The following is a 16,887-nucleotide window of genomic DNA, read 5'->3' as shown; positions in this document are numbered from 1 at the left end:
CACATGTTTTTTGGCAGGTGAGGTTTCGTTTTTCTTTTCAGTTGTTTTCTCACGTCGAAAAGGGGTTTGTATTTTTTTCACATGGGACAGAGACATCGATATATTCACAGGAACAGCTGAACTCCACAGATGGATATATATATATATATACAGATATACAGTGTATGAAAGATAACTAAATAAGTAATATCCCGTGTTTGTAGAATCCAATGCTTTCGAATGAATTGTGGAGTGAATCCCTTTTGGTTGCCCCAAGCAATAGCTTCAGTCTCACACCTTGCTGACCGTGGGGCTACGGCCCTGACCCCTGACCCCTCTCTACTCTTCTCTCAGTTCAGTGTCTTTCTTCTCCACCTCAGAGTCTCCCACCTGGCCAGGATGAGAGCACTCCTCTCAGCCAAAGCTCATTTAACCTTCTACAGTATATGTGTTTCACTATCAATCGATCACCTATATTGATCATGAAGATCCGCCTACGACTTGATAATTGATCGAGTCCGGTTCCCGGGAGGCTCATCATCAAAGAGAAGCCGTCTATTTCTCTGGCGTCGCTCCACAATGGTGGAACGAACTTCCCACCACAGTTGGGAGGACGGCCGAAACCCCACCGACATTTCGCTCGTCGCCTAAGAACACACTTCTTCAATCAATATCTGAAAAAAATAATAACCTTCTTACTGTCTTCTATCATGCACTCTTCCTAATATACTAATATCATGTCTCTACTGCTATGCACGCAACACTGCAGATAAACATTGTTAGTCAGCTGACTTGTCGTACAAGACTTGTGAGTGACTTTGGATCAAAAGTTGGGATGTCCGATATTATCAGCCGATATTGGCATTAAAATGTAATATCGGATTTTTTTTTAACATTTATTTAACCTTTATTTACCCAGGCAAGCAAGTAAGAACAAATTCCTATTTTATTTATTGTCAAAAGTATGCATAATGTTGTGTTTTTTGGGGGGGGGGGACCCTGCATATATCGGTATCGGTTGATATCGGTATCGGAAATTAAGAGTTGGACAATATCGGTATATCGGATATCGGTAAAAAAAAAGCCAATATCGAACATCCCTAATAAAAAGCGTTCAGCTAAATGACAAAATGTAAACGATGTTGTTGTTGTTGTCCTTCGTCACACAGAGCCTGGACGGGAACGTGGTGGTACGGAGCCACGCCCGGGTCTCCTCTCTCACCCTGAAGTACGTCCAGTTCACCGACGCCGGACAGTACCTCTGCTCCGCCCGCAACTCCATCGGTCAGGACAGCCAGACCCTGTACCTGGAAGTCCGCTGTGAGTCCCTCCCTCCATCCACACTCTGACCACACTACTACTGACGAATGAATGAATGAATGAATGAATGAATGAATGAATGAATGAATGAATGAATGAATGAATGAATGAATGAATGAATGAATGAATGAATGGAATGAATGAATGAATGAAAACTTTATTTAACAGATTGCAGAATGGGTACAATACAGTACGGCTCAATACACACACTTGTTAAGGGGATGCAGACCAGAGAAAGACTTTCGTCTTGTTTACATCAGGGTCCCCCATTTTCAATTCATCATGACATTTATGACATACAAACATACATGACATTTATGGCATAGGGACATACATGACATACAGGTTACATTTGTGACATATACGATATGCAAATATACAGTACTGTTACCCATAGATCCTGACAGAGTATATATGATGGGGAGGGAACTGTATTAGGAGGGGGTGGGTGGATGGGAGAGAAATATACATACGGTGGGGAGAGAATATATACATACGGTGGGGAGGAGACTGGTACATTAGGAGGACAGCAGCCATTTTGACTTGTCATAGTAGATGGGTAAACAAAGGTGTAACCGTGCATAGGTATATAACGTTCATTATTCTATAAACCATAGATTATGATATTTGTTATCCTATAACCATGGATGATATTTTATATGATATTTGTTATTCTGCTATGGTTACACACCCTTGTTCATCCATCTATAACTAAGTTACAATGAATAAAAGGTAAAGGTAAATGTTACATATATATATATTATATTTTTTATATGGTATATATATAAATGGTATACTATATCTATATATATGTATATATATAATAATTAAAAAAAAATTAAAGGTGGGACATTTACAAAGAATATAAACATAACACATAGGTTCCAACATTCCATTCCCATAATGATGTAGTATAAGGAGGTAGCCTTAAACATTTACAAATATCAATGTATCTCCGTCAGAGAGGACCAACCAGCCTTCTCATAAAGAACACAGTGGTGAGTGTCATGTCTATCATCAGTGATGAACCTGAGGGCAGAGTGACAGACAGGGTCTATGTAACGGTCGAGGCCGCAGCAGCAGGCCTATAAATGACATCACCACAGTCCAGGACTGATAAGAAAAGTGCTTCGACAACCTCTCTAATCAAAGGAAAGCTGGTTCTGTTTCTGCACAGGAAGCCACTTTGAGGATGAAAGAGCACCTGCGTCCCTGCGCCCCCCCCCCCCCCCTCCCCCCAAGTCATAAAGATAGACTCTGTAATGCCATCAAACAGTCACCCTCTAGACAAAAGAGACCCATTTGGTTTTGCATTTTGTTTACTATTGATAACGTCATCAGACGAAACCAAACGAAATACCAAGAGGGACTGTTTCGTTACAGATTCCACCTTTAAGCGATAAAGAGCCGTTCCTTGAGCACGCCCCTATCCCCTTTCAAAGTGTGCGTGAAGAGAGGAGGGGGTTGAGGACAACAAAGAGAATAGCGGGGGGGGGGGGGGGGGGGAATGAAATAATGAAACAATGATTAGCTAATTGGATTAATAATACGCCCTGCCCCCCTCCGACACACCATCACCACGTTCTGGACCCAGATGTTATCACGACACGTTGTTGAGAGAACTGTTGACTGATAGAGTCGCCGCCAACTGGCGTCCGGCCTGCCGCAGGAAGTCATTATCGATAAGGAAAAGGTACTTTGTGTCCCGCCGCTCAAACATCTCCGTCCCCCATCTGTCGCCTGGCGCGATCCAGACGATATCGAAGCGTGCGGAACGTTGCGATCTTATGTAGAGCAGTCGTCGAAGATCTCACCTCTCGCTCTCTCTCTTTCTCTTTCTCGTAGTTCCGGCGGCGTTGTGTTTCTGGGCCGTCCGTCACGGGGTCCGAGCAAAGTGAATCTTATCTGTCTCGCTCTCGGCTCTCTGTCGACAGTCGGAGGAGGTCTGTGTGTTCGTTGGGAGAGAAGAGAGGGAAAAAGGGATTGTTTTAGCCTTCTTCCCCTCCTCGATAAGCGCCAGGGTTTATTTTGAGAAATCCAATTAGACTGAGTCGGTTAGAGTGCGAGCGCGGAGCAGCTGGGTCAGGCAGCCCTGGCATGTATGTGATTCTGAGAGCCGGGGAAGACAGAGAGAGGAGAGAGAGAGAGAGAGAGAGAGAGAGAGAGAGAGAGAGAGAGAGAGAGAGAGAGAGAGAGAGAGAGAGAGAGAAATAAAGTGAGAGAGAGAGAGAGAGAGAGAGAGAGAGAGAGAGAGAACGTGAGAGAGAAAGAAAGAAAGAAAGAAAGAAAGAAAGAAAGAAAGAAAAAGAAAGAAAGAAAGAAAGAAAGAAAGAAGAAAGAAAGAAAGAAGAAAGAAGAAAGAAAGAAAAAGAAAGAAAGAAAGAAAGAAAGAAAGAAAGAAAGAAAGAAAAGAAAGAAAAGAAAGAAAGAAAGAAAGAAAGAAAGAAAGAGAAAGAAGAAAGAAAGAAAGAAAGAAAGAAAGAAAGAAAGAAAGAAAGAAGAAAAGAAAAAAGGAAGGAAGGAAGGAAGGAAGGAAGGAAGGAGAGAGAGAGTTAGTTTATCAAGGGTGCAAGGGATGAAGTATGTGAGTGAAGCCGGGGGAGACAGATTTTGGAGAGAGAGAGAGAGAAGAGAGAGAGAGAGAGAGAGAGAGAGAGAGAGAGAGAGAGAGAGAGAGAGAGAGAGAGACAGAGAGACAGAGAGAGAGAGAGAGAGAGCTCATCAAGGGTGCCAGGGATGGGGGGGTCTGTGTGGAGTCAGCGATGCCCATCACTCCCAGTGGCTGGAGGAGGAGACTGCGGAGCAGCTATCAGGTGTCCAGGGTCAGCAGCAGCGAGGCCTGGCAGCCGGCGGGGGGGCAGCTGCTTAGACCAAGGACATCACGCTCCTCTCTGCCAACCAAGGAATGAATCCTCACACGTGGTGATATTGTCTCTGTGTTTTCCCCAGCAGGGGGGCCAACCAATCGCCAGGAGAGATTATCGGCCAATTATTTAGGTCAAAGGCTGCGAAGGAGACATGTGTGTAAACACAGGGAGATATGTATAACGATATAAGTGATGAATAGAGTTCAAGGTGATTGATATTCAGATTAATTATTCTGCAGTGATTTACATTAAGTGGACGTTAATGTGTTAAGCCGGTGACACAACAGGGTCGTGACGCGTTATACCTTTCATGATTCAGGGGAAGCCACCCTTTATTTCTGGTGCAGTGTAAAGTTACCATCATTGCCTTTGTGTGAGCATACAATATTTGACATAAAAAAAAAGAAACGCCCAGTGAAAGAACCTTGTGTTTTGATGAATAACACGATAGTTTAACACTTTGGTTGCCTAAGGTTAAATTAATGATATACCATAGATTGCCAGCGCTATTTGTCTATGGAGAAAGTCCCCTTCTTTGCAGGGCTATAACTTTTTAAATTCTATTGCTAAATTGCCATTATTAGGGCCCATTCAAAGTCCTATATGTATTGTTCATTGTGTAGCAACGTTAAACTTTTTCATTCACATATTCATAGTAAAGTATGGTCTAATGTATAAGTATGTTTTCATCTCTTTCTGCAGCTTTCTCCAGAACGTGATATATAGCCCCAAATGCATTATATTGATGATGAAATACAGTTTGATGGCAATCAGCGCGATATAAAAAATTCCAACTAGACGTACTTCTAGAAGTTACTACACGTCATCTGATGTTGACCGGATGGGCGAGGGGGCGTTTATAATTCCGTGGGCAGCGTTATACCAATCATCTAATGTGGGTCAAATGTTGATAATATCAGTTATTATCGAAGACGGTAACGTTACACGCTGAAACTCACCCCAGTCTCCGCGCGCCGTTGGGCGATCATCGTCGAGTAGAAATTGTATCATTATGGGATATATTATTACCCGGTCCATCTCCAGCTTGTATAATGGTATATACGTCCAAATCATGTTGTTTATCGAGTTATTGGCAATCGATCGCTATGTAGTGTGACGAGCTAGAGTGCCGGAACCTATCCCGAGTGGCCGGAAGCAATACGGACATCTAGCACAACCTCTACTGCGCTTCCTGTTAAGCGGTTGCGCGATCGGCCACCAGATGGCGCTCCTGAACCGCCAGAGAGCTCAGTGGGTCCTGCTGGTGTATCTCAGGCCAGCGGAGGGACATTATGAATCCGATCGCAGATTTTTGAAATATTGATATAAAGACGACGTACAGCGTCCCCCGGCAACTTTAGCATGGCCAGGAAAGACGTCTAAAGACGGCTCCCGGCAGTCAAAGTGTTAACAGGGAATTATAGTTTTTTTCAACATGGGAAGTTATATTTAGGTGAAATATGGTGCAAATACACCTTTTCCCCAATGACTTTGATGTGAAAAACATTTTGGTGTTGCTTTCATATTTGGACCAATATCTCTCTGCAATTTACCCCTCCCCCCCTCCAGTCCACACACACACTTTTCTGTAGTGGGCTCCTATCCTATCAATGTCCCTCTCTCTCTACATCTTATCCAAATATAGTACATAGTTACACACATGATTCATCAACAGGTGATTTTCATTCATTCTGCCACTTCAAACTATATCTTCAAACGCATAGACATACAGTAGATATAATAGACAGATACAGCAGATCAGATGCAGATGCATTGGGGATAGAAAACGACCTTACTGCATTGCCAGTAAGCCTGTGGGCGATGGAGAGATACAGATAAAGATTCAATTATGTCGGAGAGAAGATAAACTCCCGATTCAGATATAATTCAAAGCGAGTCTTGTTTTGCAAAACATATCTAGTGTTGCGTGGGCGAGCACTCGGCTTTAGAGGGTTAACAAAGAAATACCACTTACAACACCCAGGTAACTCTTAGGCAGTCTTTGTTGGAGGGATTGACTGCACAATCATTGTGCCTCTTTGTGAACGTCTTCCTCCTTGCTTTGTTTATGCTGTGGAATTGCTGGTTCGGTCACAGTGCAGGATAATGAACCTCTCAAGTGTTGCCATTATTACCGTGTGTGGTGGTATGTCAAGATACTGTAGCTTCAACAGGGCTTGCGTCAGGCTCAGGAAAGCCTTCTCCTCATCTCGCCCGGTCTCTTCTATGTAAAGGACCAGCTCAGCAAACACAATGCCAGAGACGGATGCTGCATGTGCCATGGGCCATTACCGTCAAGACCTTCTAGGTTGGCCTTTTTCCAGCACCATTATAGAGACCTAATAGGCACTTGATATGATACTTTGCTTCGATGGGGGCCACCATGTTCCCAGCACTAAGGCTACGTTCACACTGCAAGCCTTAGTGTTCGATTCTCATGTATTGCTCAGATCAGATTTTTTGTTTTGTTTGGCTGTTCATGTTATTATTATAATTTGTTTTAAATGTGGCCAATATCACATTCTAGCGTGAACCGGTCCCACTCCTGAACTGACCCACATGTGCAATGAAGAAGATGGACGTAGAAATTGTGACAAATGTCAATCTAGAGTGACGTGAGAGTCGCATGACTTGTTCAGACTGAGGTCACGTTGCTAAAAGATTCAAGATTCAAGATAATTTATTGTCATGACAGTTTGCCGTACAATGAAAATCTTACTTTGCTAGTCCGCCCTTCACACAAAATCACACAATACTTAACAAAAAATTAACTATTTAAATACAAGCGAATGCAAAAAATATTATTAAAATTATTATCCGATTCACAGTGTAGGATCCAGTCGTTTTTACAAATATAAATATATATATATTATATGGAGGTGACAATGGGGCATTGGGTCACAGCAGAAGTTAGTGTCTTTACTGTCTTTACTGTTTACTGTTCGGGGGGAAAGGTGACAGTGAGGTTGAGCTAAGATGGCCGGCATTGTTTATGATATCGAGCTTCGTTCGCAATTACAGCAGCTTGAATACCGTGGCCCTCGTCCAGTCTTTCAAGTGGGAGCCGGCCAAGGTCATTGAACTGAATCAAATGCTCCGCAAGTGAACTGGATCCACTTTTCCTTGTCTGTTCGCTCGGCCTGCAAAGGACATGTCGACGCCTCTGCCTTTTCTTCTGGTCATGTAATACAGAGCAATCCAGTCAGTCTTGGCTGTGCAAGAAGTTGATGGTCCTTGACCGTCGACATGCACAAGTTCTTTGACATTTTCTTTGACGTCGCCTGGCAGTAAATGCAGAGCGGTTATCCTTTTTTCCACCTTTTACTGCAGAAACACGTTGAGATATGGGATATAACTAGGCTTAGATGTAAAAACTGACCTACATCTAGCATGATTGTTCGTCCATGTGTCATTGAATATTATATTATCGGCCGATATCGGCATCAAAATGTGATATCGGAAAATATCGGTATCGGTTAAAAAAAAAGAAAAAAAAAAAAAAAGTACATTTCTATAACCTTTATTTACCCAGGCAAGCAAGTAAGAACAAATTCTGATTTTATTTAATGTCAAAAGTATGCATAATGTTGTGTTAATTCCACAACAAGAGATATGTAATGTTAATTACCTGAAATTATTCCGTTTTTGGGGGGGGAAACCCTGCATATATCGGTATCGGTTGATATCGGTTGATATCGGTATCGGAAATTAAGAGTTGGACAATATCGGTATATCGGTATCGGTAAAAAAGCCAATATCAAGCATCCCTAATTTCGATTCGACCCCTGTTAAGGGATCGCCCTGAGTGGGAGTTGAACCCCGGTCTCCCGCGCCGCGGGCGGCATCACAGACCACTGTACCAAGAGGTGAATTCACTTCTTAGTAATGGGTCTGGATGCCTCTGGAGAGTGAGTTTAACTTGCAGTACCGCTTAACGTCCACAGCCACTTCACTACACTGTCCATCGTGACTGTGGATAGACATGCGGCACCTCCGTTACACATGCATAATATTAACTAGATGTTGGACTATCATTGGATGACACCAAACTATACTACCACTAAAGTAGCACCGTAAGCAGTATATTCATACTGACTACAGAAACAAAGGCAATAAAGCAAAGTGTATTCAGCTGACACTGAGCCCCATGCTGTGCTTCCACATCCACTCTAGTACCTTTTCTGTAACACTATTACAATAGTTATTCTTAATTTTGCAGACTTGCGGATTCATGAGTTTATTGGACTAGTTTTAGTTATTTTATTGAATCATTTTTTTTAATCTCGGTTGCCGCCATATTGGAAATAAATACGTTGACTTGTGAGATAGAGGGAAGCTTCCAAATTTAAATCCAAATAAAAATTCTCCACCTTAAAAAAATCTATGATTTGACACTGAAATCATCCTTATCAGACTATTCTACTAAATGTTTTGAGATTAATACCAATAATGGCCGCTATCTTGAAAAAGATTATCAAATTGCAACTCCCAGGAACTATGTTAGGTAGATAAATTGAATAGATGTTGTCCTCGATATAATTAAATATCCATCCCTGATAAGAACAAGAGCTAAAAAAAGATGACATACAACTTCACCCATCCACACGCCGATCGCAGAAGCAACCATTCAAGGTGCCAACCTGCTCATCGGGAGCAGTTAAGGGGGTTATTAAGTGTCTTGCTCAATTGGAATCGAACCGGGAACTTTCTGATTACCAGACGAACGCTCTTACCTCCTGATCCACTGTCTGTCACCCCTCAGTATCACAGACCTTCAACTCGTAAGATACAGTCTTTGATCTGTGTCTCCGACTCCACTCTGTCTGTCTCCCTTTGAAAGCTCTCTGTGTCTCCGACGAGACTCTGTCTGTCTCCCTTTGAACGCTCTCTGTGTCTCCGACGAGACTCTGTCTGTCTCCCTTTGAAAGCTCTCTGTGTCTCCGATGAGACTCAACTCTGTCTCCCTTTGAAAGCTCTCTGTGTCTCCGACGAGACTCTGTCTGTCTCCCTTTGAAAGCTCTCTGTGTCTCCGACTCGACTCTGTCTGTCTCCCTTTGAAAGCTCTCTGTGTCTCCGACGAGACTCTGTCTGTCTCCCTTTGAAAGCTCTCTGTGTCTCCGACGAGACTCTGTCTGTCTCCCTTTGAAAGCTCTCTGTGTCTCCGACGAGACTCTGTCTGTCTCCCTTTGAAAGCTCTCTGTGTCTCCGACGAGACTCTGTCTGTCTCCCTTTGAAAGCTCTCTGTGTCTCAGACTCGACTCTGTCTGTCTCCCTTTGAAAGCTCTCTGTGTCTCCGACGAGACTCTGTCTGTCTCCCTTTGAAAGCTCTCTGTGTCTCAGACGAGACTCTGTCTGTCTCCCTTTGAAAGCTCTCTGTGTCTCAGACGAGACTCTGTCTGTCTCCCTTTGAAAGCTCTCTGTGTATCAGACGAGACTCTGTCCGTCTCCCTTTGAAAGCTCTCTGTGTCTCCGACGAGACTCTGTCTGTCTCCCTTTGAAAGCTCTCTGGATGGTATCACTCTTTGGTTTGTTGACATGGAAATAGATCTGTAGCCACACTATAATGGGTAGAGATAACGACATCCACAAGGGAGGAATAAAGTGTATCATTTTAATAAATCACTCGAGTAAATTAGTTTCTCATGTATATTCCTTTGTCAGTTGCATTGCAGCAACTAGCAGTAATGTTCATATCAAACGACTGATATCTTGATATCTTTGAATTATCATTCTAACCTCTATGATGGAAGTGTCCGGGGTGACTTGCATTATAATTATATTAGAAAAGGCTCATTATCCAGCCGCAATTATGAGGCAGCCATTCACTGAGCGTTTAAAACAGTAAGCCCAGTGCGACTATAAAAGGTAATGGTGTAATTGGCGTCTGCGGCTATTTAAGACCGAGAACGCTTAACAAAATGACGGTCAGACGCAAGTCTATTTTTTTAGTCTATTGATGATTAGGTTTACGTTTGTGTGTGGAAATCTTTAAAAAATAAATTATATAAAAATTATAAAAAATGTGATTGAAGTGTTTGTTATTGTAGTGACAAGGGCGTACGTTTAGTTTCAACATTGGGGGGGGGGGGGTACATTTTTAACGGTCCCCTCCCAGGATAATTCTTTGAAACGCTTCATTTCCTGCATTCTGGTGAACTTTTCTGCACCAATTTGTGCCTTTTCTGCATCAATTCATGGTGGAAATGTCTTTATTTATGTAAAGGTAAAGACAACATTCAGGTACCCGCTGACACAAATATAATGGAATATAATGCAGTGAGGCTCTTACAGGCGTTCTGCATTGCTTTCAAATATGAATTCTATACTCACAGGTGAGAAGGATAACATAAATGCTGGTCTCTGACAAGAACAAGTTACAGGTTGAAAAAACCCTCAGCTCAGAACTAGGCAAAATCTGCATATGGCTCGCTGATAACAAACTATCATTACACATGGGCAAAACAGAGTCCATTCTCTTCGGTTCAAATAACAAACTCAGCAAGACCGACGGCTTCTCAGTTACAGTGGGTAACAATATTGTCACAAGGAAAGATGAAATTACCTACCTGGGTTCCATCCTAGAGGCAAATCTTTCCTGTGACAAAATGGCATCCAATGTAATAAAAAAAGTCAACCAACGAAGACGTTTCTTGTACCTGATCTCCTCACTGGTAAACAAGAATACCCTGAAGACTCTGGCAGGAGCACTCATTCAAGGGTACTACGACTATGCATGCACCTCATGGTACCAAAGCACCTCAAAGGCGCTAAAAAGAAAATTACAAACATCTCAAAACAAACTGGTCAGACTACTGCTTGACCTTACTCCTAGAACCCACCTCACCCCTGCCCACTTTGACAACCTAGGATGGCTTAGAGTAGACAACAGAGTACAGCAACTTGCAATGGGCCTGGTCTACAAGATACACTACACGACCAAGGTACCCATGTACATGTCAAAATACTTCCCAAAGGTCAGTGAATACCACGATCACAACACCAGAGGGAGCTCCACAAATCATGTTAAACCCAGATTCGGCTCAAACAAGGGACTAAACACGTTTCGCAATTATGCCACATCAATGTGGAACGCCCTACCCAAAGCTGTAAAGGAATGTGAATCACTACCCACTTTAAAAAACACTCTAAAAAAACACCTACGGGAGACTGCAATTCTAAACTGGCCCCTGTAAATGTCCTAACACAACCCCCCCCCCCCCCCCCCCCCCCCCAATGTACAGTAAATGACCAAGTATGGTATTGTCAATATTCCAATGTACAGTTTTGCTTGTTCAGTTGTACAGTGTCCCCCACCCACTCCTCCTACCCAACCCCCCCCCCACCCCCCCCAACCTCCTCCAATGTACAGTTTCTATGTCAAATGTATATACTCTCTTTTCTGGACTCTTTTCGTATCACAAACAGTACTGTATTTGCAAATCTGGTATGTCATAAATGTATAGATGTAGCAGTGTCTATCTGTATGTCATGTATGTCATATATCTGTTATGATGAATTGAAAATGGGGGACCCTGATGTAGACAAGACGAAAGTCTTTCTCTGGTCTGCATCCCCTTAACACTTGTATGTATTGAGCTGTACTGTACTGTACTGTACTGTACTGTACTGTACCCATTCTGCAATCTGTTAATACAATTTTCAATCAATGTTTTGACCCCCTCATATAAATTATTTGACTTCTTTTGGGGAGGGGGTTGTCTTTCATATTAGCTTTATTTTTATGGGGACAGGGTTGAGGAGGATATGTCCCCTGCAACCCCCCCCCCCTAAAACTAGGCCTGTGTGTAGTGGTAATGATGTTCCTGTCGCTAGTGATAACTGCTCAGCCTGCCCCATGAGATATTCTCTGTGTTTTTCTTTTCTGTTTTTGCAGAATAATCTAATGATGATAGTGGGATTACCGTATTTACCATGTTCCATTACACACACAACCCCAGGCAATAACAGCAACATTACACACAACCCCAGGCAATAACAGAAATGGCTATTTGTTAATGTGTACATGTTCCATAGAGCAAGCACAGGTTGTCCTCAGAGATGACACAAAGTAACCAACGTTGTTTTTACCCAAGCGTGGTTAACGTCGCAGACAATCGCAGTTTGAAACCAGGAAAAAAGGCTACTTTGGGGGCGACAGTGAATCAGGAGGTAGAGCAGTCGTCTGGTAATCTGGTCATTTGAACGCTGTCGTGTTTGCGGCTGATGCCTGACTTTGTGACCCTGGTCAAGAAATGATGTGGAGGCCTGTAACCTACATCACTTCATTACGGGTCTGGAACTCTGCACCTCATCATCCTCGCTCTGGTGATGGACTTATACACTTAAGTGTCCCTAGAGTTTGCACTGAATTAGGAACATCTGCTTTTAGCTTCTGTGCCCCTGACACGTGGAATGTTTTGCGAAGCACCTTAAAAAACTCATTACTTTAAGTTCAAGTTCAAGTTATTTGATCTGTCAAATACAAAACAATACAGGGGCATTGCAGGTAATGACGTTTTTGTGTTCCGAGCTCAGACTCAACGGTGCACAGTTAAGAAACAACAGTGAGGTTTGGTATCCATTGGTCAGTTTAAATCTATAATAATAGCCAACCATTTCACGTCAGTCTGTAGTTGTTTAATTGATTGACTTTCTATGTTGTTGTTTTGGTATGTATTATGTGTGCTGTACTTCAACGTCACTGTAGACGAGAGCTCGCTCTCAATGATCTTTTGAGATTACATAAAGATGGAATGAATGAACACATAGAGATGTGGTTGAAAAGAAAATCCAACACGCGGTTCTTTAAACCACTCCACCGTCTTCCGGAGACGTTTTTTTTGGTCCATACTGACCTTCCTCTCGACCTCTTTCGTCTCTCACCACAGACGCGCCCAAGATCCAGGGGTCGGTGACGGACTACACCTGGGAGGGGAACCCGGCCAACCTCAGCTGTGAGGTCCTGGCCCACCCAGGGGCCTCTGTGGTCTGGTTCAGAGACGGGCTGCCACTGCCCGGTCCCAACGCCACCAGCGTCAAGATCTACAGCACCCCGGCGGTCAGCTACCTGGAGGTTGGTGTCTTTAGAATAGAATAGAATAGAATAGAAATACTGTATTCAACCCGAGGGAGTTTTGACACTACAGATCGCTCACAGTAAACGGTAAACATTTAGGTAGGCAAAGCAAAAGTCACGAATAAGAATACAATTTTAAATAAGACTAAGAATAAAATAAAATACGGTGCGGGATATACATTTCCTATGTATATACATTCTAATATAAAATATACAGTAAAAATATACAGTAATAAGATATTCCTTTATTGATCCCCTTGGGGGAAATTCAGTTTACCACGTAGTCTGGTAAAATGAGTTCCCATGTTACCCAGTCTGCCAATATGGCTCAGGGAGTATCAAAGTTACATTTCAAGTGTACATATCAAGTGTGCGACCATTTTAACTGAGGGGTTGTGATGTATTGTAATGTATTTTAATGTATTTATTTTTATGTATTTTAGTGTATTGTAACCTAATGATTCCTACTGTGTTTTAACTATTGTACTATGTCTTAATTATTGTAGTGCTCATGTCACCTGCCCCAGAGACTACAGTTGAAAATGTGCCAACCTGGCTAAACTGGCATATTTACAGTAAAATGTTCCTTAATATGCACTGTCTCTGTATTTTAAACCAATACATACAAATACAAAATGTTGTCTTGGAGCTCCTCTCCCGGCCGCGTCTATGCCTTCTACAACGCTGTTCGGTTTCCGGGTTCCTCTGATTGGCCACTAAGCCCACGTGACCCTACGCTAGCACGCCCCCCTTATCGCCGCCAGTTATCGCTTACGCCCGCGCATGAGCCGCGCCCGCGGCAAGCCCCTTCAATTACAGAGCTCTCATATTTGCGAATGCATAAACTATATCTTAAATTATGTGTCTAATATGGCCGTCGCTTATCAATGACTTGTTTTGTTTACATCAGGGTGAACGCTGTTGTATTCGCAAATCTGAGAGCCAGCAATTCGCAGCTCCAGTTAACCTAATTTATACCGTAATGAATCATTAAAAAAATATACCGTTAACTGGAATATGTTGTTTCTTTACACATATGTTGGATTATGTAATTGGTTTGTCATGACAAACCAATAAAAAATCGCTACTTTACATCAGGGTGAACGCTGTTACGCTGCCACCACCCACTTCAATGACAGAGCTCTCATATTTGCGAATGCATAAACTATATCTTAAATTATGGCTATGTGTCTAATATGGCCGTTGCTTATCAATGACTTGTTTTGTTTACATCAGGGTGAACGCTGTTGTATTCGCAAATATGAGAGCTCTGTCAATTGAAGTGGGTGGTCGCGGCTCATGCGCATGCGCGGGCGTAAGCAATAACTGGCGGCGATAAGGGGGGCGTGCTAGCGTAGGGTCACGTGGGCTTAGTGGCCAATCAGAGGAACCCGGAAACCGAACAGCGTTGTAGAAGGCATAGATGCCTCCCGGCCTGTGCAGACGACTGTCAGCGAGGTGTCAGCTGAGGGGAATCTCACAAAAACGTGCAGCTATGAAAAATCGATTTCACGCCTCACATACTGTACAATGAGCCAGATGATACCGGAGTCATTTGAGACGCCGACACTTTTACCTAAACGACTCGGGACGACGATGATACGACACGGAGCCCTGCACCCTTTAAGCGAACAGCGACTATGTCGGACAAGGGACAACCTTGAGGACTAAAGGACACGGCTATCGCCATGGGAACAGGAAATCCGAAGCCACAGAGTCGGAAGGTTCGCAAAAAAGTGACTGGAATTTGCTACGTGTGACTTCGCGATTTCTGGGGGGCCAACTTGAACTATGACCCCTACCACTGCTGTCCAGCAGGGTCATGGGTCAAAGTGCATGGTGCTGGTGGTGAGAGAGCTTTGTCTAATTAGCAGGCTTGTTATTATAGGATGTCTGGCCTCTGGAGACAACTATTTCCACCAGGTCAGTCATGGAATTCAATTGAAATTTTGCATCTGTAGGGGTCAGATAACTGCTTCTCACATCTGTCGACTGGCATGGGTACAAACCAGGAGTCCCACGACACACCGCAAGCCGCCTCGGGCCGGTCTTTCATGCCAGTAGCCGTCAGGCTCCACAACCGTGAGCACGGACCGCTGCCAATTGCTGGAGAACGAACGGCTGGTGAACTTGAGAACTTGTTCTCAATCTGAACTCTTAATAATAAACACTGCAGGATTCTGGTGCAGTGTGTTACGATGGTTTGGACCACGTATACCATCATCACTATTACTACTGTCCCATTGAATCCTGCCACTCACTACTGTTCACTACTACTGTTATTATCACAATTATCATTATTACGTTGCACTTTGTTCTATGTTCTATTATTACTGCCTATCCTGCCATACTGCTATGACACTTGCATTTCGAGTGTTGACGATTAATAAAGGTTAAAAGGTTAAACGATTAAAAACACTTGACTTGACTTGAGTTGACCCCTGACTGTAGGAGTAGAGGGGTTTGACTCTTTTGGGGGTCAGTTCTCCAGCACTGGTTCAAGTTCAAGTTTCAAGTTTTGTTTTATTTGTCACATAATAAGGTACATGTACATTATAGTGAAATGCTTGGTTCCGTATGATGAGCCTCCTGAGAATGTGCTTCCTACAGTAAAAAAGTAAAAGAGAAAACACTATACAAAATATACAGTATACAAAACTAAAATGTAATAATAAATAGATCACATATGGTGTAATATATAAACAGTTTTTAAAGTGTTTAAGGTGAATGTTTAAAGTGAGTGTGTGTGCATGTGGATGTTGTGTGCAATGAATAATAATAATAATAATAATAATAATAATAATAATAATAATAATAATAATAATAATAATAATAATAATAATAATAATAATAATAATAATAATAATAATAATAATAATAATAATAATAATAATAATAATAATAATAATAATAATAATAATAATATAATAAACTTTATTTGTATAGCACTTTTCATACAGAAGTTGCAGTTCAAAGTGCTTCACAACAGTAGAAAATACAGGCATAAGCGAGCATAAAAAAGATAGAGAGGTAGCAAGGTAAGGTAAGTCACAGTGTTTCACATTAGGATCTAGCATCCCAATAGGCCTTTCTGTTTACAGTTTCATTAAGTAATATAAATAATAAAAATAGAATAGACAGAGTAAAAACAAAGTGCGGTTGGATTCAGTTAAAAAAAATAGGCACAAAATTATAAAATAGAACGGACATACAACAAGGTATTTAACATACAACAGAGCAGTGCATCAGTAAGAAGTAAAAAAGTGTGATAAAATAGTTCAATTTTGAATTACAACAGAGCAGTGCTCTTAGAATTACAGTGCATAGAACTGACACATGAATGTAGAATGTTAAGAAGAAGCTCCGTCTGAGTCTCTCTGTGCTGGCCATGAGACCCCGGTAGCGCTTGCCGGACCGCAGCGGTGCAAAGAGCACTATAGCTGCCGTGTGTCAGCAGCAGGTGTGTTGATGAGAAGTTGGTCATTCAGAGGTGTCGTCATGTGTTCTGTCTCTCAGATCACTCCTGAGTCTCAGAATGACTTCGGGAGCTACAACTGCACAGCGACCAACGTGATCGGCACCGAGTCCAAGGAGTTCATTCTCATCCAAGCAGGTTTGTAACCGGAGCGGGTTTACAGGTGTCTT

General features: G+C 42.4%; 1 protein-coding gene across 1 annotated transcript in view; it reads left to right on the top strand.

Moving 5' to 3' along the window:
• ncam1a (neural cell adhesion molecule 1a) overlaps window positions 1-16,887 on the top strand; it is a gene marked incomplete at both ends in the record, with an annotated part of 230,163 nt that overhangs the window by 84,133 nt on the left and 129,143 nt on the right. The window contains 3 exons of the mRNA XM_084320612.1: window positions 1,149-1,299; window positions 13,055-13,239; window positions 16,759-16,855. Of these exons, the coding sequence (XP_084176738.1) occupies window positions 1,149-1,299; window positions 13,055-13,239; window positions 16,759-16,855 (433 nt within the window). The remainder of the gene's footprint in view (window positions 1-1,148; window positions 1,300-13,054; window positions 13,240-16,758; window positions 16,856-16,887) is intronic.

The sequence above is a fragment of the Notolepis coatsorum genome (genome assembly GCF_963971535.1).
Source record: "Notolepis coatsorum genome assembly, chromosome: 8".
Taxonomy (NCBI): domain Eukaryota; kingdom Metazoa; phylum Chordata; class Actinopteri; order Aulopiformes; family Paralepididae; genus Notolepis; species Notolepis coatsorum.
The sequence above is the reverse complement of the archived record's forward strand: the minus strand, read 5'-3'. Positions and strand labels throughout refer to the sequence as shown.